The following is a 27,336-nucleotide window of genomic DNA, read 5'->3' as shown; positions in this document are numbered from 1 at the left end:
CTTCTCTTTGTTTGTCTCCCCCCCCCCCTTCCCTATTAATAGCCTAATATGGATTGGGCCCATAGGATAGATTAGCCTACCGGGCTCTAGTCTGGTTTCCTTAGAGTGTTTCACCCATTTGGAACCGATGTGTGCAGTGTAATGCTGTGAAGTGTGCATCTGTTGTAATAGCTCAACTAGCAACGTTGCTGTGGTGTGTAAGCTGAGTTTGTAGTGTTTGTTCTACTCTAAAGTGGTGTGCCTTAGCTCACGTGTGGTATCGAAACCTAGGCCTGTTTAAGCTTACATTCTGGTGGCTCACTCTACTATGGCTTATCCCTGTTAAATGATGAATTTGTGTGTTATTTATTGACTATCTAAAGCGACTCATTTTTAACTAAGATAAAATAAACATTGTATCTTTCTACTTTGCTAAACCAAGCCTGTGCGTGTTTCTTTATAAAAGAGTCCCCTTGCTCTCACCAGTCTTGTCCAAGGGGTGGCGTAGTCAGCACTGCCATCGCCCCACCAGGGGGCAACATTTGTCTTAGCAGTGCAGCATGCTTTCAGAAACCCTCCACCTTCCCCAGCTCCACCTGTATAGATCTGCTACAGGTAATTCATGTACGCTATATTGTACAGCAGCAGAATGTCTTACTCACTCACAGCACCGTGTTGTGTATGTATTGGCAGTAGCAAGTCCCGTTCTTGCTCTGCCTCAGCAGCAGCAGCAGCAATAAAAGCAGCAGCATCTATTCGGCTAAGACCAAACATACAACATTGTCATATCCATTACCATGCCAATCACTCCGAGAGTTGTTATGACAGAATTGTATTTCTGATGCTTTAGATTTTCTCAGTGAAGAAATTCATAAATTCATTACTACTAAACTGTGAAGGACTATTCTTTTCAGGTGACGTCTGTTTATTTGTTAATCTATACTAAATAAAAACCTTGGATTGTGGTAAAAACCAGGATCATGACAGACCCATGTTTTGTGTGCAAGCATGGCCTTTTGTTTGGGCCATGTGCTTGTGTTGTCTCGTTCTCTTGCCCCGCCCCCTTGTTATCCTCGTTTTGTCATTATTGCTTTACCTGTGTCACCTGTTATGTTATCATTAGTCTCCCTATTTAATCCCTTTGTGTTTGCTGTCCTGTGCTGGTTCATTATCATACCTTGTGAGTATCCTGTCAAGAGTAAGTTCTGATTCTGTATTTACTGTTTGTTTATCGTCTAGTTATCTGTCAAGTCATATCTAGTGTAGTCACTCCTTGTCCTGTCCATGTTTTGCCCCCTCGTGGGTTTTGTTTTCCCTGTTTTTTTGTCCATAAATAAACTGTCAAGCATCCTGTCTGCGCTTGGGTTCATCCTCAAATTCATAACACTATGAGTTTGTGAAGATGCATGCCTTTTATAGTGGGACATACTGTCTTTCCACACGATTCTAACGACCTCTAAATGAGTTTGTTTCCATTTGCGCTTAGGGGAGTTTTTCTCTTGAGAGCACGAATACTGTTGTACCATGGTGAAGTACTTTTCTCTCTAAACTTTTTTTTTTAATATGATGGTGCAACAGTTTAGAAGATAGTTCCCATACTGCTAGTCATTTTATCACGTTCATTTGTGTTTATGGGAACACTGGGCAGTTGAGACAGATCAGGTAGGTTATTTGAGAATCTATAAATTGTTCTCAAACATAGGCCTACGTATGTTTGTCAAAAGGTTGTGTTTGCTTTGCATTGCCAACAGTCACATGCTTCAGGATCATACAAGACTTTTTCACTTACAGTATGTTGCACTGGAACTTAATATCATGTATTTCTGCATGTGAAAAGCTTGGTCATATCAATTTAGACTAAAGACAGAAAACTATTTTGTTTTCTGTCTTGCATAATACTAAATTTCAATTAATAAATTTTAGTAATTGAAATTTAGTATTATGCAAGACAGAAAACAAAATAGTTTTGAGGCCATGACAATTGGTGTTTTCAAACCATAAAAAGCACTAAGAGTGAGTTAAACCAAGTAAAACACTGACACCTGTGCTCTGTTTTTTTTTTTTTCTTGAGTGAACATTACCTTTGTGCACAAGATTCTTCATAACACACCATGCTGCCAAGATGTTGCTTCTTACTTTTAAGGAGCCTCTGAATCGGCCCAACTGGATCCAGGGGCATGTCTGCACAAATGTTGAGAGATGGAAGGGAAAACAGTACAAGGTGTGACTGTCGAGGAGAAGCAGGGAAAGTGTGTGTGCTGGAGGGGGACAATATTTGGTATTTAGCTGTGCAGAATGAGAAAGCAGTGAAACATGTCAAAGTTAAATACCTGCTTATATTGCACCAATTACAGTCCATGCAGAAGTGTGCACAGAACTAAGCTAATTACTAAGCTACATTTTTATTGTAAGCACTATCACAACCACCATATGAACAAAAATATGTCATGTTTTCATCTCCTATGGGGCATAAAACAGTTTGTATTTATTTGCAGATTTCATGATAAATCATTGGCAAACATGAACAGTATCAAACATGGCAAACATGAACATCTTTATATGACAATACATTACAGTTTTCGTTCGGTTCAACCATGTCAATGCACAATCCTCATTGGTCTTTAGAATTGTATATTGACTTGGCCCTGCAACTGAGCGGCTCAACTTTTACTGTGGGTTTGGTGGACGAGGAGCCCCGCAACCCCACAGTACCTGCCAAGTCTAAGTGTCTTCACGTCAGTCCTGACAAGCATGAGCTTCTTCACGTCGCGTCTGCCAAGCCAGAGACTGTTCACGTCACGTCTGCCGAGCCAGAGACTGTTCACGTCGTGTCTGCCGAGCCAGAGACTGTTCACGTCGCGTCTGCCAAGCCAGTGTCTCTGGACAAGATGGCCGCCTGCACTGCTTGCTCTGCCCTGGCCGCCTGCACTGCCTGCTCCGCCCTGGCTTCCCGTCCTCCCAGACACTGGCGTGGTGGCAGCCACATGTCCGGAGACACTGGCAGTCTCCAGGCCCTCCATCCCACCCCCAGGTCTGCTTCCGCTCCACCACCCTCCTGGACTGTTTCCTGAGGAGCGTCTGGAATCCGCTCCTTAAGTGGGGGGCTGTTATGATTCCTGTCTTGTGTGGACTTGTCATTTCCTGTCCTGTGCCATGTTTTGTAGTCCTTTGTAGTTTTTCTTGTTTATTCGCCTCCCCAGCTGTTTCTAATTAACCACGCCCCCTTGTTATCTAAGCCCTGTGTCTAGTTCAGTCTTTGTGAGTTCTTGATGTTTGTTGTTCTGTTCCTGAGTCCAGGGGCTCGTTCTTCGTACGTTGCTTATTACATCCGAGATCAAATGACACATCCAAGATAATATCATCGTGCTAATCATGATCTGGCTAACTCGGTTCTTCGAACACACTTGCCGGATAGGATTAGTATCGCTGGATTGAGTTATCTGAGATAATTGCGCGTTCGTGCGCTGGGTTAAAAGGGGATATGTATCGATAGTAGAAACATTGATCAGCAACGCTGCTATTGGCTGTTCAGCATGGCCAAAGAGCGCGCACAGTTTTTCTCCGCAGCAGAGCAAGAACTAATAGTCGAAGTTTATTCGGAATTTTAATGTTTTAATGCAAAACGCCAGGGAACACCTCAAAGTCTGCAAAAGCCAGGAGAGAGTAAGCCTGGCAAAAAGTAGCAGACAATTTAAATCCGTTAGAAGTGGCCATGTTAGATGTTTTTTTTATCACTTATTAGCCTATATTTTTGTATTTGAATAATTGCATAATTACTTTGTTCATTGTAATGTCAGAGTCACCACACTAGAACATGGGAACAAACAAAAGTGAAGTACAAAAATATTCTACATAATGGTAATTTTTTTGTTATATTATAGTCTCTTTTATAAAAGACACTGTTAAATAAATGGTTGGCTGTTTATAAAAGCAACCAAGAAAAAGGCTGAGCAAAAAAAAAAAAAGAAGAAAAGATCTTAGTAGCCTACACTGTAAAATAATTTTTGCTGCATTAAATTAAGGCTGTATAGTCATTTCAACTGTTAAATCTTGAGTAATGATGAATTGCTTTGACTTGTGAAAGTGAAAACTAATAAACTTATATTAATGTAAAAATATTTTTCCAGAGTGTAGTTCATATAATGACATTGTGTTTTCCTCTTTTGTGCACTTTTACATAATACACCAACACTTGTATCTGTTCCCAAGAAAGTGGTGGCTGAAATATGTGCAGTAAGTGGACATTTTTTTTATAACTTTCCAAAGGAAAGAAAGTATAAGACTTTGTAATGTCCATTTGTTTCCATTTCACTGGACAGTGAATAAACCCTCTCAGATAACTGTCATATGGAGGAACTAGCCTACCTGCAAGTGCATAAATAACTTTACTTAATTTATACTTGTATGCTTTATGGCAGCAATATAAGTTGCAGGATTCCACATCTACAGAAAGGCCTACAGAAGAGTCTGTACAGACAGAGGAGACATAGGCCTACAGGTGGGCAGTGTATAGCCAACTTTTCCTTTTTATTTGTTGCATGAGGCATGTGTCTAATATCTCTTGTTGCAGGCACTTGAACACTGGCTTTTCTTTACAAAGAACAATTGAAATAAAACTCAAGGAACTAAGTATATTGGTCTTTTATTAAACTTTTCATTATATTATAATGAAAAGTTTTTTTTTTTTTTTTTTTTTTTGGGCAATGTTGTGTAATATGGCACATGCAGCAATGTCACAGGCCCTGTCAGGTGTGCAAACCTCAGACTTATCAGACACTGAAATCTTCCCTTTAGTTAGCCAAAGTTCATTTCATTGTGTGCCCTTGTCCTGGCTACTGCATTGTAACTGGTTTGGGTCAGGGAATGGGGTCATAAAACACCTGTCTGCAGGCAGGAACATGTCATAATCACCTATGAAGAAATGCAGTTCTGTTAGGATCAGCATAAGTGTATGTAATACAGTGAGCTTGATATTTAATTGTGGAACTTTCCTTACCACTTTCAAATAATGTGCATAAATGTGAATCTATGAAAATTCTTAAGTCATGCACAGATCCTGGCCATTTTGCTTTCACATTTGTGATATGGAAGATTTTAGTCAACTGACTTTTTTTATTTGATATAATATTATTAATCTGGAATATTAAGACTCCCAATAGTAACTGGGCTGCACATTTACATTGTGAACCCCCTTTCTGTTCACATAATCCCCTTCATTGAGGCCTTGATGGCAGTCTATGGAAGCCTATAGTCTATGGTACCAATCACGTTAGTGAAGCCTGAGTGACATACTGTAATCGGCATGGTCATGAATGCATGATCTTCATAAAAAATGATAGCCAAAAAAAAAAAATACAAAAAATAAAAGCTTTAAAAAAACTGCTTTACAACATTGGGTCTTAAAAACCTAAAACTGTTTTTTAAACCTAAAAGCGCCAGGTAAACTCCGAATGACACGACAGACAGCACTTTCCATCAAGTTCTCTGCTCCAATAGTGTAAAGGAAAGAGCCACTCGCAAATAATCATAGGGCAATGCAAACAGTTTGTGCTGTAGTTAAAGCCCGACTCCGACAAGTCGAAAATAAGTGTGCGTTTCCAACAAATTAATAATGTAAACGACAATCTCACGAGTCACGAGAAAAAAATTTCAATCTCAGAAAGTGCACTATCGCGCGGCGCTGGACTTCCCGTATCAGCTCCGCTTATGAAGCCGGGATCTAATCCTGTTTACATGAAATAAGCCTGCTCCCGAGCAGGTTCAAGTTTGCGCACCTGTTGCTATGACAGCAAGTCCAGGATGAGCGTCGAAGAACCAAACAATCCAAGATCATGCCAAATCGTCAACAATCAAATCCAGCTAACTGAGTTAGCGACGTACGAAGAACGAGCCCCTGGGGCCCGTTCTTCGTATGCTGCTTAAAACATCCGAGATGATATCATCGTGCTAATCATGATCTGGCTAATTAGGTTCTTCGAACACACCTGCCGGATATGATTAGTAGAGCTGGATTGAGTTATCTGAGATAATTGCACGTTCATGCGCTGGTTTAAAAGGGGATATGTATCGATAAACATTGATCAGCAACGCTGCTATTGGCTGCTCAGTGTGGCCAAAGAGCGGGCTCAGTTTTTCTCCTCAGCAGAGCAAGAACTAATAGTCGAAATTTATTCGGAATCTTAATGTTTAATCAAAACGCCAGGGAACACCTCAAAGTCTGCAAAAGCCAGGAGAGAGGGCTGGCAAAAAGTAGCAGACAATTTAAATCCGTTAGAAGTGGCCGCATGTTAGATGTTTTTATAACTTATTAGCCTATATTTTTGTATTTTAATAATTGCATAATTAATTTGTTCATTATAATGTCAGAGTCACCACACTAGAACATGGGAACACTTAAAAGTGAAGTAGGCTACAAAAATATTCTACATAATGGTAATTTTTTGTTATATTATAGTCTCTTTTATAAAAGGCACTGTTAAATAAATGGTTGTCTGTTTATAAAAGCAACCAAGAAAAAGGCTGGAAAAAAAGAAAAGATCTTAGTAGTATAGTCATTTCAACTGTTAAATCTTGAGTAATGATTAATTGCTTTGACTTGTGAACGGGAAAACTGATAAACTTATGTTAATGTAAAAATATTTTGCCATGAGTTATTGATCACATTTTTCCCTAGTGTAGTTCATTGTAATGACATTGTGTTTTCCTCTTTTGTGCACTTTTACATAATACACCAACACTTGTATCTGTTCCCAAGAAAGTGGTGGCTGAAATATGTGCAGTAAGTGGACATTTTCTAACTTTCCAAAGGAAAGAAAGTATAAGACTTTGTAATGTCCACTTGTTTCCATTGCACTGGACAGTGAATAAACCCTCTCAGATAACTGTCATATGGAGGAATAGCCTACCTGCAGGTGCATAAATAACTTTACTTAATTTACACTTGTATGCTTTATGGCTGCAATATAAGTTGCAGGATTCCACATCTACAGAAAGGCCTACAGAAGAGTCTGCACAGACAGAGGAGATATAGGCCTACAGGTGGGCAGTGTATAGCCAACTTTTCCCTTTATTTGTTGCATGAGGTATGATTGTGTCTAATATCTCTTGTTGCAGGCACTTGACCACTGACTTTTTTCTTTCTTTTTTTTGGCAATGTTGTGTAATATGGTACATGCAACAATGTCACAGGCCCTGTCAGGTGTGCAACCCCTCAGACTTTTCAGACACTGAAATCTTCCCTTTAGTTAGCCAAAGTTCATTTCATTGTGTGCCCTTGTCCTGGCTAGAGCTGCATTGTAACTGGTTTGGGTCAGGGAATGGGGTCATAAAACACTTGTCTGCAGGCAGGAACATGTCATTATCACCTATGAAAAAATGCAGTTCTGTTAGGATCAGCATAAGTGTATGTAATACAGTGAGCTTGATATTTAATTGTGGAACTTTCCTTACCACTTTCAAATAATGTGCATAAATGTGAATCTCTGAAAATTCTTAAGTCATGCACAGATCCTGGCCGTTTTGCTTTCACATTTGTGATATGGAAGATTTAAGTCAACTGCCTTTTTTTAATTTGATATAATATTACTAATCGGGAATATTAAGAATCACAATAGTAACTGGGCTGCACATTTACATTGTGAACCCCCTTTCTGTTCACATAATCCCCTTCATTGAGGCCTTGATGGCAGTCTATGGTCTAGCCTATAGTCTATGGTACCAATCACGTTAGTGAAGCCTGAGTGACATATACTGTAATCGGCATGGTCATGATTGCATGATCTTCATAAATTATGATAGCCTAAAAAAATTTAAAAAAATTTAAATAAAAATGCTTTAAAAAAAATTGCTTTACAACATTGGGTCTTAAGTGGCTTGGAAATGCCACAAAAAAACCCAAAACTGTTTTTTAGACCTAAAAGCGCCAGGTAAACTCCGAATGACACGACAGACAGCACTTTCCATCAAGTTCTCCGCATCTCCAATAGTGTAAAAGAAAGAGCCACTCGCAAATAATCTTATAGGGCAATGCAAACAGTTTGTGCTAAGCCCGACTCCGACAAGTCGAAAATAAATGTGCGTTTCCAACAAATGAATAATGTAAACAACAATCTCACGAGTCACGAGAAAAAATATATATCTCAGAAAGTGCACTATCGCGCTGCGCTGGACTTCCCGTATCAGCTCCGCTTATGAAGCCGCAGTCTAATCCTGTTAACATGAAATAAGCCTGCTCTCGAGCAGGTTTAACCTTGCGCACCTGTTGCTATGACAGCAAGTCCAGGATGAGCGTCGAAGAACCAAACAATCCAAGATCATGCCAAATGCCAACAATCAAATCCAGCTAACTGAGTTAGCGACGTACGAAGAACGGGCCCCTGTTCCCTAGTCTGAGTCAGTCTTTGTCAAGTTTTGAGTTTGTTTAAATAAAGTGTGCAGCACGTGGATCCTGCTTCCTCCTATGTTTCAACCGCAATGTTACACAGTGCCACTCTAGTTGCCCATGTCTTTGTCCATGGTATGACTATGAGGGAGGCTGGGCAACGAGTACAGCCAAACTTGAGTCATTTCACCGTTGCATCAATCATAAGAACCTTCAGGGAGAAAAACAGGTACAGTAGATGTACTTCAGACTGCTCTCTAGTACCAGATTCAAGCAACATAACTTACCAGTTTTGGAAATGTTGTTTTGAATTTATTGCACCATTGTGTAAGACTATGTTGTAGTGTGTGTGTTTGTGAGGGCTTGTGTGTGATGTCTGAGGGCAAAGTTTTTTTTTCAGCAAGTGTGAATGGTTTTGAGTGTAGAGCTTCATTTTGACCTGAAAATAGGATGTTTGGGGAATTGGGTGAGACATTATGGATCTATTTTGAGAATACGAGGCAAAGTTTAAAGAAATGTGTTTGAACAATCGAGAAAAACTATAATAATTTCCAGACACAATCTTGAAATAGGACACAGGATCATGACTGAAAAACCCCCACCAGCATTTCCAAGCTCCTCCTATCAAATGGCCGTTATATAGTACAAATATCTCACTCTTACTATTTCCTTGGGGAAATTGCTGAAAACCCAACATACTGGTTTTAAAGAGAGAAGGGAAAAACTCTAAATGAACTCTTTAGACCAGGAGTCGTGAGAAACTTCTAAGACTTGGAACTGTTTTACTGAAGACAGCCTGTGGAACTGAAGTAATGAAACATGGTAATTTGACCTATCCCCATTTTTAGGTTTCTGGAGATTTGGGCTGCTGATGGTCTCTGCAGGCATTAAATATATTTTGACACTTTAGATTAGGGTCCAATTCTCACTATTAATTAACTATTTACTATGACTTTTGTCTCAATAAACTCCTAATTACTACTTATTAATAGTTAGAAAGGTAGTTGTTACGTTTAGGTATTAGGTATGATTAGGGATGTAGAATAAGGCTCATGCAGAATAAGGCATTAATATGTGCTTTATAAGTACTAATAAACAGCCAATATCCTAATATGCATGCTAATAAGCAATTCCTTAATACTGAGACTTGGACCAAATGAAAATGCCATATCCAACCAGCTTGTCTTACCATCTGGGGGGTTGGGTCCCTCTCGGTTGAAATCGAGTTGGGGGAAGGGGGGGTCCCTGCACAAACAGGTCTAGACCAATCCATGTTGGCAAAGAGTCTATGAGAAAAACTTAACATAAACAACTGAGGGCGTGAAACGACATGCCTTCAATTTCTCTAGGAACAGAGTTACTACTGCCAAAAAAAGAAAGAAAAAAATGGGTGACATGCCATGTAAATTGAATAGTACTAATAACAAATATACCTTGCAACATTTTGGTGTAAAACACATCAAGTTGAATAACTGAATGTTCATTCTATTGCCGTTACTTTACATCACAGGATAGATTTCCAGTTTCAGCTGATTGCTAAAGAGTTTCTAGAAAGATGTGTCTTTTTCTCATAGCTGTTGTTTAACTGACTGTATCTTCTCCTTGCTGTTGACATAAACCATGACCTCTCACTCCTTATAATGGGAAAGTAATTTATACGATAGTGTCATGCAGGAATAACCATTACTGGTATGTTAAAGTAGATGTTATGTCACCTGATTTTTGCTGAATGCATATGTTTTTCTATGTAAAAGAAGGATAACAAATAGGCAGTCTATCAGTGACATGTAGTCAACTCAAATGAGGACAAAAAAAGCCCCTTCTCTAGAATTTAGATGTTTTTAAGTATTTTTAAGCATATATTTCAATTTCATTTTGATGTGTATTGTCCATTATTTGGAGGCACTTATGTTTCTGAGAAACATGAACTGAAGACTTATCTTTTTCCTTTGGCTTTTTTTTATCTTTCTCTCTCCTCTTCACACAATTGTTATGTCTTATATGGGTCAAACTCTTAGTTAGTTATTTTTTCAGTATTCTTAATGATAGGCTATTATAACCTCAAACAAAGTTGATTCAAAGTTAGAGCTATTATTTGTGCTATAACTGTGCATAACGTTGTTGTTTTTTAAGAGGTTGTAGACAAACATAAAGTGTATAGCAGAGATCAGGTTTGCTGCCTATAGGGCATAATTGACACAGGGTTCAACACTGATCATAATTCAGTGTTGCCATAACAATGTAACACTTTCATGTTTGCCCTTTTGACCTAATCATTATTTCTGTCGAGAGTCTTTTACACCAGATTTCAATTTCTTCCTCTGCTGGTGTTGACGAAAGGTTTGGCCCTATAGTTTTCCAGAGAATTGGTTTTGTTGCTCAATGTCTAATATTTCATAGCTCACAGGAAGTTCACTGTTATGTTTTAAAGACTTCAGACTATCAATGTTTCTCATAAAATGAGTTAAGGGGGTGAGAAAACAAATGAAAATCAGAAGACAACAGTAAATTTCTTTGCTGTCCATCTAAACTAATTGGATTCAGATGGAAAAGGCACTATGTGATTATCAATTGCTGAATGCCTTCCTCTTTTATTTTATTTTTTAATCTTTCTTGTTCCCAGTATCTCATTAAACCGGGGTTAGACACTCTTGGCACACAAAAAAAGGTTCAGTAATATTTCATTGTTCATTAACCTTCTTTAATGAATCTAACATAGCCACAAAAAGATTTATTCAACCGCATTTCCTTTTTTTTCCTGTACTAATTAACCAGCAGACTTCATGAGCATAACTAGTTTCCTTCATACTGAATTATTAAGGGTAAATATAAATCTGACTTGCCAGACCTTTGCATCAGAAATATTACACACAAAAAAACGTAGATAAATCTCAAGTGTAAAACACCTCTAAATGAGAATAGATTTAGATAAAGCTGCTTCAATGTTTCCCTGCTGAATTGCAGTCAGCCTGTTGTAACAGAATACTTTCAATGTTTGTCTTAAACAAGGTGTGAAACTGTTGAAAATGAAATCATTCAAGTATTTTTGCATCCCTGCAGACACCTATGTGTCTGATAGTGGTGTTATCTATCATCAGATCAGTACCTGCCTCGACACTCAGATTAACCTCCAAGACGAGGACTGTGCCATTAATCCTTATAATGTTCCACTGCAGTCCACAATGTTCTTGTTTAAACTAATGAATCATGGTATCAGTGATGGTAGTGTCATCAGAAAGGATGAATATGCTACTTCAAAAAAAACTTAGCCTATTTTCTGTATGGCAACTTGGCAGATCACGCTGTAGGCCTATATCCTACAAAAACAGGGTGTGGGGAGGGGAGGGGGAGTGCATTTTTTTGGCTTTTTTCGCAATATCTCAGTTTCGTCTGCGGTTCGCTTCACTTTGTCGCAACACGCTCAGTGTGAAAGGGCCTTAAATGTTTCATTTAAAAAATATACATTCATATGAGACATAATTTAAAAGCATAATAACAACTGTGTGGATTATGCAAATTGAATTAGTTGGTGGAAAAATGATGTGAAAAGAGTAGTAGGTCCAAATTCAGTTTCTATGGATGGTAGAGGATTTAAAAATGCCACTTAAGTGACTCAAGTTTACAACTATGGTAATGACAGAAAAAAAATATGATGTAGGCTATAGGCCTACAACTTAAAGAGGATAGACGGGTGGTGTAACTAAAGACATTAATCAGTGTTTCTGTGAAAAAGACTATAGGCTAATGAGATTTAGAATTCTCTAAAGTTTCTTAAATGTAAAATTTGTTTTGCAAAATTCAATTTAACAACGACTTACAATAGTCGCATTCACGCGGTTTTCCATTCCAATGTGCTTCTTTTCCATTGTTTTTAAACACGCGTTAGACGGACGTGTATAACCGTTGCGCTCGCGTCTTGTGTCTTTTTCAAATCAGTCAAATCATCTTGCGTTTTTCCCGCATTCTGTGCAAACCAGCCCTTAGATGCATGCAGTCACATGATAATGACAACATGGCGAATGTAGTATGCCCAGACTACATAGCCTGTACCATAGATATCATATAATAAAGGCTACATGTCTCGTCCGCGCTGCTGGCCAATGGAGGTCGACGTCCGCACACTGCGGCCATCTTGCCACAGGGAGCTCGCACACTCGTAACATTGTGTTTTAATGGTGCGTGTACTTTTAAATAACCATAACTTGCTCAGTTTTCTACAAAATTTTCAAACGGTTTGGTTTGTTATCAACGCCAGAGATGTAGTTATGACACTGCATACATATGAAGAATTAAGAAAATCTGCAATTTCAACATGTTCCAGCGTTCAGAATTATAGCCACGTTAATAACGTTTGTAAGAAACCAAACCGTTTGTAAATCCGTCAAGATTTCAGCGAGATAAGAGGATTTGTGTTCGTGCTGATCACTCACCTTACTTCAGATACCACAGAGCTCGCCAGAAAGCTTCCCTGTGACAAGATGGCCGCCGGTGATGCTGTTCGAGACTCCGCCTTAAGACATCTAGCCTGATATGGATATCTATGGCCTGTACTACACATATTCATACTATATATAACGTACTTTCTGTAACTCATTGTAGCAGCTGCGCTTTAAAATATGCTGACATAAAAGAAAAAATGGCAAAAAAAAAAGAGAAACTGAGACAAACGGTGCGGTGAAGGTGGGTTCAGTGTAAATATACAGACGGGGAACGAGCTGATTAGTTGAGGCGTGGCCTTGCTCTCGAACGTCAATTAACTTGTTAACTACATTTAAATGTTTAACATGAGTCAAGCCACATTATTATGATCACATGACTTACAACATTTTTACAAAGTTTAATTTACATGGGCCATTGGTGCTTGGACCCCGATGATTGCCGCTTTTGATTTTAATTATAGGCTAGTGTAGATTTTATATAGATGATATAGTAGTCTATTAGCTTGAATGCTTGCTTTTTTGCTTGCTTTAACAGCCATTTTACCTTGAAGCCCAAGACTATTGCTGAAGCTAAGCAGGGTTGAGCCTGGTCAGTACAGGATGCCTCTTGGGAAAACAAGTTTGCTGCTTGAAGAGGTGTTAGTGAGGCCTGCAGGGGGTGCTCACCCTGTGTGCACACAAACCCATGGGTCCTGAAACCCCAATATAGTTATGGGGACACTATACTGTCAAAAAGCACCGTACTTCGGATGAGACGTTAAACCGAGGTCCTGATTCTCTGTGGTCATTAAAAATCCCATGTCCTTCGGAAAAAAGAGTAGGGGTTTAACCCCGGCATCTTGGCCAGATTTACCCATTGGCCACTGTCCATCACCATGGCCTCCTAATCATCCCCATATACTGATATACTTCATCACTCTATCTCTTCTCCACCAATAAGCTGGTGTGCAGTGCGTGTTCTGGCGCAATATGGCTGCCGTCGCATCATCCAGGTGGATGCTGCACATTGGTGGTGGTTGAGGAGATTCCCCCCCTTCCATGTAAAGCGCTTTGAGTGCAGAGAAAAGCGCTATACTGTTAATGTAACAAACTATTAATATAGTGTTGCCGCCCCTCACAATCCTCATGCCACCTCCTTGCCATCCAGGCCTTAATAATTTTCTAGATCTCCCCCTGTTTGACTCCAAGGGATTGTTCAGCCAAAAAATTCTGTAAATAATTACTTATACGACTCATGTCGTTCCAAACCCGTAAGACTTGTGTTCATTTTCGGAACACAAATGTAGATCTTTTTTTATGAAATCTGAGAGATTTATGTCCCACCTTTTGCAGCTATGCAACTTTGACGCCTTAAAAAGTTCATAAAGAGATCGTAAATCTAATCCATTTGAATTGAGCGTTTAGTCCAAATTTTCTGAAGAGACACTATCACTTTATATGATGAACAGATTTAATTTAGGCTTTTATTCACATATAAACATTGATCAGCGAGCATAAACAGAAGCTCAACCAAACTTGCTTGACACACATGAACAAACCTCTTGCAGAAGCTCAAACGAGAATGAACCCTATTGGTTCTTGCAAGTCAAGCGATCATGCTTGAGCTTCCATTGGTTTACCACAACTTATGTGTGAGTTGATGAATGTTTATGTGAATAAAAGCCTAAATTCAATCTTTTCATCATATGAAGCAACTCTTCAGAAAATTTTGGACTAAACCACTCAATTCACATGTTTTAGTTTTACATCTCTTTATGCACTTTTTGAAGCCTCAAAGTTTCAGTTGCCATAGCTGTCTATGGAGGGATAGAAATCTCTCAGATTTCATCAAAAATATTGGGATTCATTTGTGTTCCAAAGATGAACGAAAGTCTTATGGGTTTGGAACGACATGGGGGTGAGTAATTAATGACAAAATTTTCATTTTGGGTGAAATAACTGACTTAACTTAGCTGACTTAACTGCTAGACGCGCACTAATAGAACTCCATTCTCATAGGCTTCATGTATTGCCATTCAAAAGGGAACATTGCGCAATCACAGACTCACATGATCCCGTTACATTTGCAGTGTCGTCCTTTTCATTGCCCAAAAAATATAACCAGTTTGAACTGGAACCTCAGACACTCCCCGGACTCAGTTCCTCGTCCCCCAGCCCTTCACCTTAGGTAGTAATTCTGGGTTTCATCTCAATGGAAGTGTCAGTGTCAGTTTGTTGGAAAATACAATATAAGACTGGACCTTAATTAGAAGAATAACAATTCAATTTTTTATTTTTCAGAGTCAAAGATAACATGAGGAGAGGTCAGAGTAGTGTATGCTGGAATCACTATCGCAATCAGAGAACACGTTGTGCAGAAGTGGGAGGGACGCAGTTCATGGAAAAAAAAAGCCAACGTGTGGGTAAAGGAAAACTTCCTTGTCCTTTGCTCTTCCCGAGGGGATTTCCAAGTTGGAGCGCAGCAGGCACGAAACATGTGCGTGTGCCAACTGTACACACCCTTCTGTTTGACTTCAAAACATTCCCTGTTTCTGTAGTTAATGAATAGAATACCATTGCGTGACTGTTAAATGATTAAGTCGTGCCATGTTCCGAAGTTGAAAGAGACACGGGACATTTATTTTAAATGAATAAAAACAGATATCCAAGCATGAATTAAGTTATTTTCTATTTCTCATTTCTAAAGACTTCGTTGACACTGCAAATGCACTGCTTAGTTTAGGACTCGTATTTCAGATCAGTTGATAAGTATAAGATTATTCCTAACCTGTTTAACCATTCCGTAGCCTGTGGATTTTTGAACCTCGTGAGATAGGCTTAAGTTATGCAATTCCTTTTCTTTATTTTAATTTTGCATAGTTAACGGTGCAGTTAACGGTTCTGCGTTTTCCTTTCGATTTCATATTTTGGTAAAAGTGTGTGATAATGAAAGTTCTTGTTCCACGATAATGATGATGATGAAAAGTTCAAGGCAAGCTGTGATTTTATACTTAAAAAAAAAAAATAAGGCAGCAATTAGGCTAAATTTATGTTTTCAATTTCAGTTTTTTCAGTGTTGTTAGGAGCAAAGAAAAAATATATATAACAGTTATGAACTATAATAAATGCATTGTTGGATATCAAATATGTTTTTATATAGCCTATATGCTGTGTAATCTCTTCCCCCCTCCTATTTTCCTGGTGTTGAAGGTTGATATGCAAAACAATAATCGTGCCCATTGTTATTTTAAACTGTCAAAGTTCCTATACATTTCAAGAGTGAGAAACATACTGAACGTTCCCATTATTAATACATCTAAGCAATTTTAACAAAAGATTCCAGTAAAATTATGAAAAATATGTTTATTGTAGAAAAGATAAATGAATATTTTGTAAATTATACTCACACATAGCTCTCTGCAATCAACCTTGTTGCTTAAAAACAACTCCTAAACCTAAGCCTAATCATGAAATCAGTTTTTTTTTTCTTTGATCGAAACTAAAATACAACAAATGCATTCAAATGCATCAATTATGACACTGAATTTTCGCGCAAAGTGCTTTAAAAATGCATTTTATAAGTAACACATCTCTGAGTTTGAGGTATCCCTTCTGAAATAACTGTCGTCGCTATATGAAAACAAACAGTCTGAAGAGCCGTAGGGCGCATACTCCGAATTTGCCATGCCTTCATGCGCATTGGACCAGTGCGACAGGCAAAAACAATGCTGAAGGCTGCAGTGCTGATAGTGGTAATTTTCTGGAGAGAAACTGGAGCTCAAATCCATCCGTGTCGGGGAGCTGTAGCAAGAGGAAGATGAAGAGTGGGACTGAGGGGGAGAGTAACTGTTGTAGTCGACTGGACTGGGGAGATTGAAGGAGTCTGAGGGTGACCTGGATACCTGAGGAAACAGATTGCAAAAGCACGAAACACTTATTAAAAATGCTGCACGCATGATTTTATTAATTTGAGAAAACATATATTTGACCATTAGAACTGTTCAAATGCCCCCCCTAAAAAAGTTTTATGAAAAATGAAAAAACAAACACGTACCAGGCTAGTACCATAGAGGTCCGTATTAGAAGGCATATATCCATTAGACCACTGCGAAGAAGTGGGACACACGAAATTACTGCCGCTGAAAGTCTCAGGAGGCATCGTGTGTATCATCTGTTGATGATCATAAGCATTCTCCATCGGGATGTTGACATTTTCGGTAAAGGGACGTGTCTGGAAATAGGGCTCTGGAGCTTGCATTCCAGAGAAGACATCAAGGTGGGCTGTTGGGAACACAGAAGAAAATGCTGGCTTGAGCACAGGAGAACATTTAAATTAGGCCAGCAAGACTTGGGATGATGTCACGAGACCATCAGCCAACAGCTAAATCACATTTGAATAGTAGTTTATAAATAGGAGATCATTCCAGGATCTGTAAGGAACACCTATAGATGTAGGTGTCATTGTTCTTTTATTTATTTTTTGATTTGTTCTCCCCCTAGAATTGTAGATGTAGAGCTGATGCCTGACGGTGGATGAAAATGGTTTCTATTTTGGAGTAGAGTAAGTTGCATGCTGTCAAGTATACTTTGTTTTGTCTTGTTCTCATGTTTCCTGGTTAAATTCAAGCTCTTACATGTAGCTTAGTAGGCAGAATGTTTATCTTTGTTTTTTTCACTGTCAGTTATCGACGTCTAGTTCATTCGTTATTTTAAACTTACTATTCATGGTCGTAGAGCAGACATCGCGACCAGCCATGGCTTGTGATTTCTACAGGATGAAATGTAAGAGAGAGAAGCAAGGTGAAACATTAACCTTTATGTTCGTTCAGTGGAAAACAACAGAAATCTTGTAGTTCTAATATGTGGTATCAACTGAATCTGTCTTGAAGCAGGCCTGAAGGGGCGTGGTGCTTTAAATTTGGTCTTGACTGACCACGCTTCACTTTACTTCGGCTACCACAAGTCAATAGTGTCTTCTTATGATTTTTATTGTTTCCAACAGCTCTATTGTTTACCGTTGCGGTTTTCTGTGCCTGCAGGGCTCTGTGCTTCTGCAGTAACTCCTTGACAGTGGTCTTCACACGCACACCCTGGTATACCTTGGGTTTATCTGCTGAAAAACAATTTTTTTTCATTTCAGTTTATTTTCATTCACCAATGACGTATGCATTTATTTATTTATTTATTTAAAAAAATCATTTGAATAAAACATTTTTATTTGCCACAATAAAAATCCTAACGGATTTAAATCATAGTTTATACATAAATCCCTATTTAAGACAATGGATCTACTACGTTGTTCAAAAATGCACACATATTTTTGAGGTGCTTTAAAGATGTAGTAGCCTACCTCAACTTTTTTAAATTTATTTTTATATATATATAGCCTTTATAGGCCTATATATATATATATATATATATATATATATATATATATATATATGCATTTGTGTGTGTATACATCAGTGTGAATATCAGTGTGGCTTATCCAATAAGCAATGAATTTAATTGTTTTACCTTGAAAATGTGTTTTGACATGGTTGTCAAAATAATGAAGTTGCAAGGAATGTATTTGAACACTTTTCACTCTTAAATATTTCTTTATTGGCATCGATGCATGAAGAACCTTTAAAATGATTGTAATCTTTCCACTGGACAGAAGGTTCTTTACAGTGATAAATATTCTTTAGATTATTAAAACATTCTTCACACTGAGAAGGAAAAAAAAGGTTATTTTAAGAACTGATCAATGAAAGGTTCTTTAGAACTGATTTTTTTTATTTAGACTAATGAAGAGTCATTAAATCAAAATATTTGTATAAAATGTTATGCATGTTTTTCAAAAAATGAACGAAACAACAGCAATACAAAGATTAGGTTTCTAAGACCAGCACATGTAGTCTATAATAAGATCTTTGAAAGATTTCTCGGACATCCTTATTTGTCATTGTCCCTCTTGTTCAACCACACAAATAACTTTTGCATTTTCCCCATTTGCCAGTAGAACATAATATATATAGCCTAAGTAAATATATGTAGGCTATATCAGTTAATAAATACAAGATAAGATATCCCTCAAGATTAAAACAACTATGCTCGTCTTCCCAGTTAACGCTCCAGTGGTCTGAGGGCACTGGTGATCCGGCAGTGAATGGGTTAGTTTTCGCATTACAATGGACAGTAGTGAATTTCGAGAAACATGCTCTCCAGCCATCTTTGTCGCGGGGCGACAGCTTTAAATTGGAGTTTTAAACCGTTTATTTTCATATAGCCTAGCTGTAAATTAAAACCCGACTAAACTGGAGAGTAGCCTAATCTAATTATTGAGCGTTTCACTGGAGAACAGAAGCGCTCCAAGTTGCGGAAGCGCTGCAAAACACTGCACGCGAGCAAAGGAGAAAGAGAAGCTTCCTCGGTCGACGCCACTACAAGTTACAGACGTAAGTAAAATACTCTTATTATAGCTCATAGCAAAAGCCGCATACAAGCGGACAGAGAAAATACATCGGGGAATAGACTAGATGTTGAAGTCATTATCCAACAGAAAACCCGATCAGATTTGTTGCAAAAAAAAAAAAAAAGCCCGATTTCTTTACGAGCGCGTTGTCGATTTAGCGACAATCTGTTGTTTAAAATGTCCTAAAAACGTCCGGAGTCCAAGTTGGTTTTCGCGTTCCGCTCGCCAGATGTAAAATGATTTCTTGCCAAAGTTAAAGGGCAGTCCTCGTATCTCTTCCTACTGGAGTAAAGCCGCGCCTAATAACTTCCTCCCAATATGAAATGTGTAAAAAATAGATGAAAAAAGTTGTCCTTCTTTTCTAATTTTTTAATTGGTTGTTGAGCCTATACATACACAGTGGGACGTCTTCCTGATCCGTGTTAATATAGCTATATAAAATTATGTCGGAACATTAGTGATGATTCCAAACAACGCCACGCCATGGTTGAGTTCATGGAGGCAGTTGAGTTTACAGAGGGCAAAAAAGTGCGCTGATGTTAATAAGATAGCAAAAACGTCCTTCGGCAGTGTGTTGATGTGCTCGTTGACAGTTAAACCTATCTAATAAATATTCATGTACGCTCTGAAGCAAAGGCATGAATTCTGGTTAAAATGTCCAAATTAGATTAAGTCATCGTTTACTGTTGGTTATTCCTAAGCACTGCATTCAATGACACGCTGGTCGAAAACGTAAAGTCTAAAAAGACACAGTAAATAAATCTTCAGATTCAGTTTTGCTTGAAGAAAAGCTGAGTAAAAATACAACCAGACAGAAAATTCAAGCTATCAATGAAGCTCGAGCTCTAGCCTAATGAATCACCAGAGATACCGTTCCCTCAAACGGCAAGAAATTGCATGTAGCCCAATTAATATAAAATACATATACATGTAAAATTCACCAATTTGTTTGAATTGAATCCTTCACATGTGTTTGCTGTTTTAAGAGATTAGTAAGGCTGCATCATTTGAACTACACATTTCCAAGCAAAGTTTACCAATGTATTAAATGATTTTAATTAACATATTTTTTTTTCTCAATGTTTTTCAGGTTGCTGAAGACAAAACATCTTAAACGAAAGAAAAAAGAAAATTTACTTACCAGACATTTTGGCCTGAAAAGGAGGAAAACTCTGGAAGAACTACAGTGAAATACCCCAACGTCACTTCTTTGCTCTATTATATGGGCAAGAACGAATTATTCACAAAAGTATTAAAAAGTCTCAACAAAGTAACCTCAAAACACTCTCAGGACATACAATTATACAGTAATATAGCTAGGGATATTTTAGTTTGAGTTTTTCTCCCCTCATCCCTACTATTTAAAACCCCAAGAACTCAATGATTTGACAATGATTTGATTGCGCGATACTTTCAATTTGAATATTCAAAGGCTTCGTAAAAATACTTATTTCTGAGTGATATTCGCTATTATAATGCATATATTAACATCTCTTTTAATAGAATGTTGTGTTATTTCACATTTTGACATCAACCAAATATATATTTTAAACATTTTATCATCCTTTTGGTGTTGGTGGTTGGAGTCTCCCTTAGAATCACTATTTCAACTTTGCAGTGAGACTAAAGGCACAAATGAAGCTTTACATTCCATTACACATTATAAATATCTTCCCTAATATGTAGTCTTGAAAAAAATAATTATTATTGTGTCGTGTAGATCTTAATTGTGCAGTATTTTAAGAATTATTGGAGTTGTGGGCGTGGCATAAGATAGCAGCCATGTTTGTCATTAGAACAATTGGGACGTATGCTAAAGTTAAGTTACTGGGATAGTGGGAACAGGTATAAGAAGGCTAAATATGAAATTTAGTCACTTATATTTATAGGCTATATTTAATTCAACGGGTCAGTTGCAACTGCAGATCCAAAGCAAGTTAACTGAAAGCGATTTTCACAATACTATTAAGGCTATTAGTTTACTTTCTCACGGTATTATCTTTTTTAATGCAATAGTTTCGTTAATCAATGCATATTGCATATTTATCATCATCGTCAAAATCATCATATTGATCCCCAAAATAAGTAGGCTGATGCTGAGGGATGCTGATCACAAACAGAATCTCACACCTGACTTTAGTTACTTTTTTTTTTTTATAATAATTTAAACGAAAAAGTTCCAAGTGGAATATTCTACGAAACCATAATGCAGTTGTTTATTTACGTGTTTCATATTTAATGGTCGCGTGTTTAAGAAGACTGAAAACAGGCTGAATGGATGACATGCAGGTGTTCTTTGTCTTAGAAAAGAAGTTGGAAAACGGGTCAATGTGACATGATGTAGGCTAGTACAGACAAACTGAACATTTCGTTCGCAAGTGCAGAATAATTCGAGATTAAAGTATTGAGATAAAACATGGGATACTTTATTAATTCGTCTGTAAGCATCTTGTTGTAGTAGCTGAAGTCCGAATGCAACTTTCTTGGTGGGATTTCTAAGTTGTTTGACTCCTTTGTGAAATCGGTTTGTAATGTTAATCCGCTGCAAACAGACCTCCTGTTTCAAAATATTATTTTCTTACCAGTCTCTAATTATCAGTCATCTTTATGAACAGATATTTCAATGTCCTTAAAAAAATCTCTAAGAAAGGAGAGGTCGGTCGTTACGAGATCTGGCCAGTTGAATGTCGCCCCCTGGTGATTAAACCGAGGAACGCTCAGGTCCTGTCACAAGACCTCAAGCTGTATTTCATCTAACTAGGCTGGTACGACACTGTTTATTAAAGGGATAGTTAAGTTCACCCAAAAATGAAAATTCTGTCCTCATTTACTCACCCTCAAGTTGTTCCAAACCTGTATGACAGAATTTTCATTTTTGGGTGAACTATCCCTTTAAGAGTCACTTAATGCACTCAGTTTGGCAATAAATGTAATAATAGCTAATTTCCTCTTTTTTTCTTTGCAGAGGTAAATTGTACTGGATCAAAGATATAGAGTAGAGGAAGCCTAGACTGTTGACTCATCAGTAGCCTATACAAAAATATAAAAAAAGAAGAAGCATGAAATGAAACCTGTGAGGTTTCAACTTGATAGCAATTTTTTATTTGTTTGTTTCTCATTGTTAAATGTATTTTATTGTGAAATAAGGCAGGTGTTCTGGTCTGATTTAAAATATATTTATTATAGTAAAGCATATGATATATCATTTGTTGTCAATTTCTTAATTTCAGTATATTTTTATACATAAAAAGTTCCCCAATTCCTGACTTCCTCACTTTAGAATTAAAATATCTCTTGATTTTCTTCCTTATTTTATATAGATTTTTTTTTCTCCTAATCCTGTAATGTTGTATATTTGAATATACGGTACCGGTCAAAAGTTTGGAAACATTACAATTTTTTATGTTTTTTAACAGAAAAACAGTAATATTGTGAAATAATATTACAATTTAAAAGAATGGTTTTCTATTTTAATATACTTTAAAATATAATTTATTTATTTGATGAAAAGCTGAATTTCCATCAGCCATACTCCAGTCTTCAGCGTAACATGATCCTTCAGAAATCTTGTATGCTGATTTATTATGATGTTGGAAACAGTTGTGCTGCTTAATATTTTTTTTATAAACTGTGATACTTTTCTCAGCATTCTTTGATGAAAAAAAAAAAAAAAAACGTTTTTTTGTTTTATGAAAAAAAAGAACAGCACTTATTTAAAATAGAAACCTTTGTAACAATATACACTACCGTTCAAAAGTTTGGGGTCAGTAATTTGTTTCTTTCTTTTTTGAAATAAATTAATACTTTTACTTTTAAGGATGTGTTAAATGGATAAAAAGTGATAGTAAATATTTATATTGTTAGAAAAGATTTCTATTTTGAATAAAGGCTGTTCTTATTTTATTCATCAATGAATCCTGTAAAAAGTATCACAGGTTCCAAAAAAAATATTAAGCAGCACAACTGTTTCCAACATCGTTAATAATTGAGTATCAAATCAGCATATTAGAATAATTTTTGAAGGCTCATGTGACACTGAAGACTGCAGTAATGGCTGGAAACCATTCCAAAGTGAATAATATTTAACAATATTACTGGGGGTTTTTTTCTATATTTTTACATTTCTGTTCTCATTTACTCACCCTCAAGTTGTTTCAAACCTGTATGATTGGTAACCAAAACAATTGATGACACTCATTGACTTCCATAGTATGTTTTTTCCTAGTATGGATGTCAATGGGGTCCATCAACTGTCTGTTTACAACATTCTTCAAAATATCTTCTTTTGTGTTCAACAGAAGAAAGAAACTCATACAGGTTTGGAACAACTTGATGGAAAGTAAATAATGGCAAAATGTAAATTTTTGGGGTAAAATATCCCTTTAAATCTGAGAGACCTCTTTCAAAAACATTGTTTGGGAAAGTTCGCAAAGTTCGGGAGGTTCACAAAGTTCGGGAGGAGCACGTTCAGATAATGAACCTGTTTAACACGAGAGGAGCGCAGTTAATCAACTCACTAAACGAGATAAGAGGTATATATACAGCAGACTTACTCTGTTCATTTACAGTTTATCACCACCCCATCTCCTCACTTCTAGTTCTAATATCACAACTGGGGGGAGAACTCTGGGTTTGCCAAATATGCATTACTGTATTTAATTATATGTAAGTGTGAACTTGTGAAATATAGTAAAGATTCCAAACTTTTGACTGTTACTGTATGTCTTATTCATATGAGAGGATAACTAAAAACTGATTTTGTTTTAATTGTTGTCTTGAAAATGTTTGTACATTTCATTTTTAATAAAGGGCTTGAGTTTTCATTGCATGTAAAGTTGTTTCTGTTGTGTTCACATTAGGCGCTTGTTTTTGCCTCGAATGCAATACTGCATCTGACCTGTGAATTTCATTGTGCCGTTGAGTCACAAGAAGGCTTCTTTTTTCTTTGCTTTTTTTTTGTAATTCTAGTTTATTTACCTTAGAGACAGTTTTCACAACAGACTTTCAAATGAAACAGTCACAAGAAGATAAATAGGACTAGCTAGATATTACACATCAACTATAAATATTTTAACACTTAACGTTTGCTGATAATATACATTTAAATAGACTCACAATCACTTAATGTGCCATAGAAGTAAAAATTCTGATATACATGCAGTCTCATACTGATTATTATCCTAATTATGCTGAGTCAATGTAACTTGTGATGACTAGAAAAATCAAGATAACATTATAATAAACGATACAAATAAAACATTAAGATACAATGTAGTCATTTTTGTTCCCCAATGTTAAGCCTTAGCTTTGCTAAGTAAAACTGACACAGAGATTTTAGTGCTAATTGCCTTACTTGTGTTTTGAAGAAGTGTTGATCTGCTAGGCTTGTAAGCCTTTACTTCCCTATACAGTTCAATCTCAGAACGTCCTCCTGACCTCATACTGTGACCAAGTGCTACCAGTGTCCTCTTTCCCCCATACCAGACTGTCACTCAAGGCTGAAGGGGCACTTTCTGTATCTTCTGATGGTAGAACTGGCACTAGTTTGGTCAAAGGCTCAGTCAAGAAAGAAGGGGGAGCAAAACTGCCGGACGAGGATTGAAACGAGGAGTGATAATTGACTTCATCCAGCGAATGGAGAGAGTATGACTGTGAACCCCGGGAAGATGAGCGGAACTGGGTCGGGCTGGCGGTCTCGGGGTTGACCAAAGAACTGGGTGTAGACAGGGGCACGGGAGCCAGACCATCTCCACACAAACCCTCCACCACCTCAGTCCCCGCGGGCTCCCAAGAGTCCCTCTGCAGGCGACATAAGCAAAAACTCATTACCCTCAAAGGAATAGTTCACCCAAAAATAAAAAACAATTCGGTCATCATTTACTCACCCTCAAGTTGTTCTAAACCTGTTCTATGTTGGTAACCAAACAGTTGACGGGCCCATCAAATGTTTGGTAACCGATATTCTTCAAAATATCTTCTTTTGTGTTCAGCAGACATAATTTTTTACTGTGTGCATACAGGTTTGGAACAACTTGAGGACGAGTAAATGATGACAGAATTTTCATTTTTGGGTGAACTATCCCTTTAAGAACATTCTCAAATGACAAGACACTACATTTACAAATTGACTGAACCTCCTTGCACTAAAGCCAATATCCTTTACAACCAGATGAATACAGAAAGTGGGAGAGACAACAGACAATTAGGTGTAATGTATATTGCAATGTACAGAATATGCAAAAGAATGGCACAGAGACAAAACCAGTATGATGTTGTCAAGGCCAGAATAAACCTTTGTAAATACTGTTTTCTTTTTCAAAAAAAAATTAAGGAAGATGGGGGGAAATGCCCCCCTTAAGAACAATGTATTTAATGTAAAATTTTAACATATTTAGATATTAGTTTAGGATGTGCATGTGTTATAGGAAACCTATAGGTATTATTGAAAGCAACAAGTTCATAATTTCAGTTTTATAAAAATATATAAAAGTATATAAAGTATATAAAGTTTGCAGATAGTATAGGTTTTTAGAATAATTAGGCTACATATAAAAATAAAAATATATATTTAATTATATATAATTCTATTTAATTATTTAAAAAACATGTACTGTTTGCAAACTTGTTATTCAATTTATTGATTTTAATTTGACATTTGAACTGTGCCAATGAAATTAAATTAAATGAAATTACAAAAACATTTCTTCTTTCCCCCCTAAAAACCTAGGCTATAATACTTGGATGAAATGGTTTTTCTACAAATTGTAATATTTTTATTTAACTTTTCAGGGGAAATACATGAATATATATAATATATTTAAATATAAATAAAAATAGAAAAATATATTAAATATAACTATATAAAATTTGACAAAAATGTTTTTTAAATTATGCAATTGTTAAATTTTTTGGTTTCACTTTATTTTGAAGGTCTCTTTAACACATTCAGGTGACTATAAGTAACATTGCACCTACACGTCCACAAACTCTCATTAGAGTGTTAGTAAAGTTTTAGTCGACTTACAGGGTTTGGATTAGAATAAGTTGACATGTAGTTGTAAAGTTACTTCTAGTTAGTAGAATGTCTGTTGGGGAGCATCACAATAAAGTGTTAGCAGATATTAAGCAGACAGTCTACTAATACTCTAATGAGAGTTGCAAAAAAAGTTGCTTAGTCAACAGAATGCTTAAAAGGGACCATCAAAATGAAGTGTGACCAATTTTTGAAAACTCATACTACTTGTATGAAACAGCAAACATGTTATTTTATTTATTAATTCATTTAAACGTTGTCCCATATACCCGTAAAAAAAATATATATTAATATAATTAAATATAGAGGAGTATAGAAAATATAATATGAAATAATATTAAAATATTTTAAAATGGTTTAAAAATGTGTTATATAAATATTTTAATTTTGTTTTGTTTTGTTTTGTTTTCTAAAAACTTGTGCTACTTGGATGAAACAGCCTGCAAACATGTTATTTAAAGTATTGATTCATTTGAACTTTGGCCCACATGCCCATAACATTTACATCACTTCAGACAAATATTCCCAATATAGCTTAAAAATATTTTAACTTAATATGTCCAACGCAACACAGCATAGACTTTCCCCCCTACCTAGACTTTGACTACACTTCACAAACATCTTTTCTGACTGTGCCTTCTTGCTCGATGTGCCAGATCTTACCAGCAAATAATGTGAAGGGTCACTGGAGTAAGAAGGGTGTAAAGAAGACAGTGCAGATGGCGAGAATATTGTACTTCCTCCGCCGGAGAAAGGTGTGCTGCGGTAGTCTCCAAAAGACTCCGGGTAGTAGCTGTCTATGAGAGAGGAATAACCAGACACGCATCCGGTGTCGCATGACAGAGACTTTCCCGTTAGCGATGAGGGGTAGACATCAGTAGAAAATGGTTTCGTTGAGGAACAAAACTCTGTGTCTGAAATGAAAGGTCTTCTCATGCCGTAGTAACTTGGAAGCATGTGAGAACCTGAACAGATCACAACAATTTTGATTAATAAATAATTCATGACTGATACATTATTTACAGTATCTAGATGTGGCATTGCACATTTGCTTACAAAGTGTTGGAGA

General features: G+C 36.9%; 2 protein-coding genes and 2 long non-coding RNA genes across 8 annotated transcripts in view; 2 read left to right on the top strand and 2 right to left on the bottom strand.

Annotated features, from left to right (window-relative positions):
- The first annotated feature begins 14,414 nt into the window (after positions 1-14,414).
- On the top strand, positions 14,415-16,268 carry LOC309507017. The gene is made up of 2 exons (XR_014208993.1): positions 14,415-14,695; positions 15,079-16,268. It is a non-coding gene; the product is annotated as an uncharacterized lncRNA (long non-coding RNA).
- Positions 16,121-21,513, bottom strand: linc.pou2af1 (lnc RNA pou2af1). 4 transcript variants are annotated; one of them, XM_082181066.1, is made up of 5 exons: positions 20,376-21,513; positions 17,793-17,890; positions 17,497-17,545; positions 16,832-17,058; positions 16,121-16,679 (listed from the first exon to the last, which is right to left on the bottom strand). In XM_082181066.1, the coding sequence occupies exons 1-5, from the start codon at positions 20,380-20,382 to the stop codon at positions 16,353-16,355; spliced, it is 708 nt and encodes a 235-aa protein (XP_082037192.1). In that variant the 5' UTR covers positions 20,383-21,513; the 3' UTR covers positions 16,121-16,352. The 4 variants fall into 4 exon arrangements, with proteins under 4 accessions (XP_082037192.1, XP_082037193.1, XP_082037190.1 ...); XM_082181067.1 differs by having other exon boundaries at positions 17,793-17,887; XM_082181064.1 differs by lacking the exon at positions 20,376-21,513 and adding an exon at positions 18,295-18,529.
- On the top strand, positions 19,088-22,288 carry LOC309507015. The gene is made up of 2 exons (XR_014208991.1): positions 19,088-19,217; positions 20,325-22,288. It is a non-coding gene; the product is annotated as an uncharacterized lncRNA (long non-coding RNA).
- Positions 21,667-27,336, bottom strand: part of pou2af2 (POU class 2 homeobox associating factor 2) — a 13,093-nt gene continuing 7,423 nt past the window's right edge. The window contains exons 4-6 of one of the 2 annotated variants that reach the window (XR_014208984.1): positions 26,931-27,232; positions 22,911-25,033; positions 21,667-22,875 (exon numbers count right to left, since the gene is read on the bottom strand). Coding sequence is in view for 1 of the 2 variants with exons in the window: in XM_082181059.1 (XP_082037185.1) it covers positions 24,653-25,033; positions 26,931-27,232 (683 nt within the window). In the remaining variant the exon portion in view is untranslated. Of the gene's footprint in view, positions 25,034-26,930; positions 27,233-27,336 lie in introns of both variants that reach the window. The other variant, XM_082181059.1, reaches the window with a different exon arrangement.

The sequence above is a fragment of the Leuciscus leuciscus genome (assembly GCF_965113295.1).
Source record: "Leuciscus leuciscus genome assembly, chromosome: 9".
NCBI lineage: Eukaryota > Metazoa > Chordata > Actinopteri > Cypriniformes > Leuciscidae > Leuciscus > Leuciscus leuciscus.
This window is presented reverse-complemented; position numbering and strand designations above follow the sequence as displayed.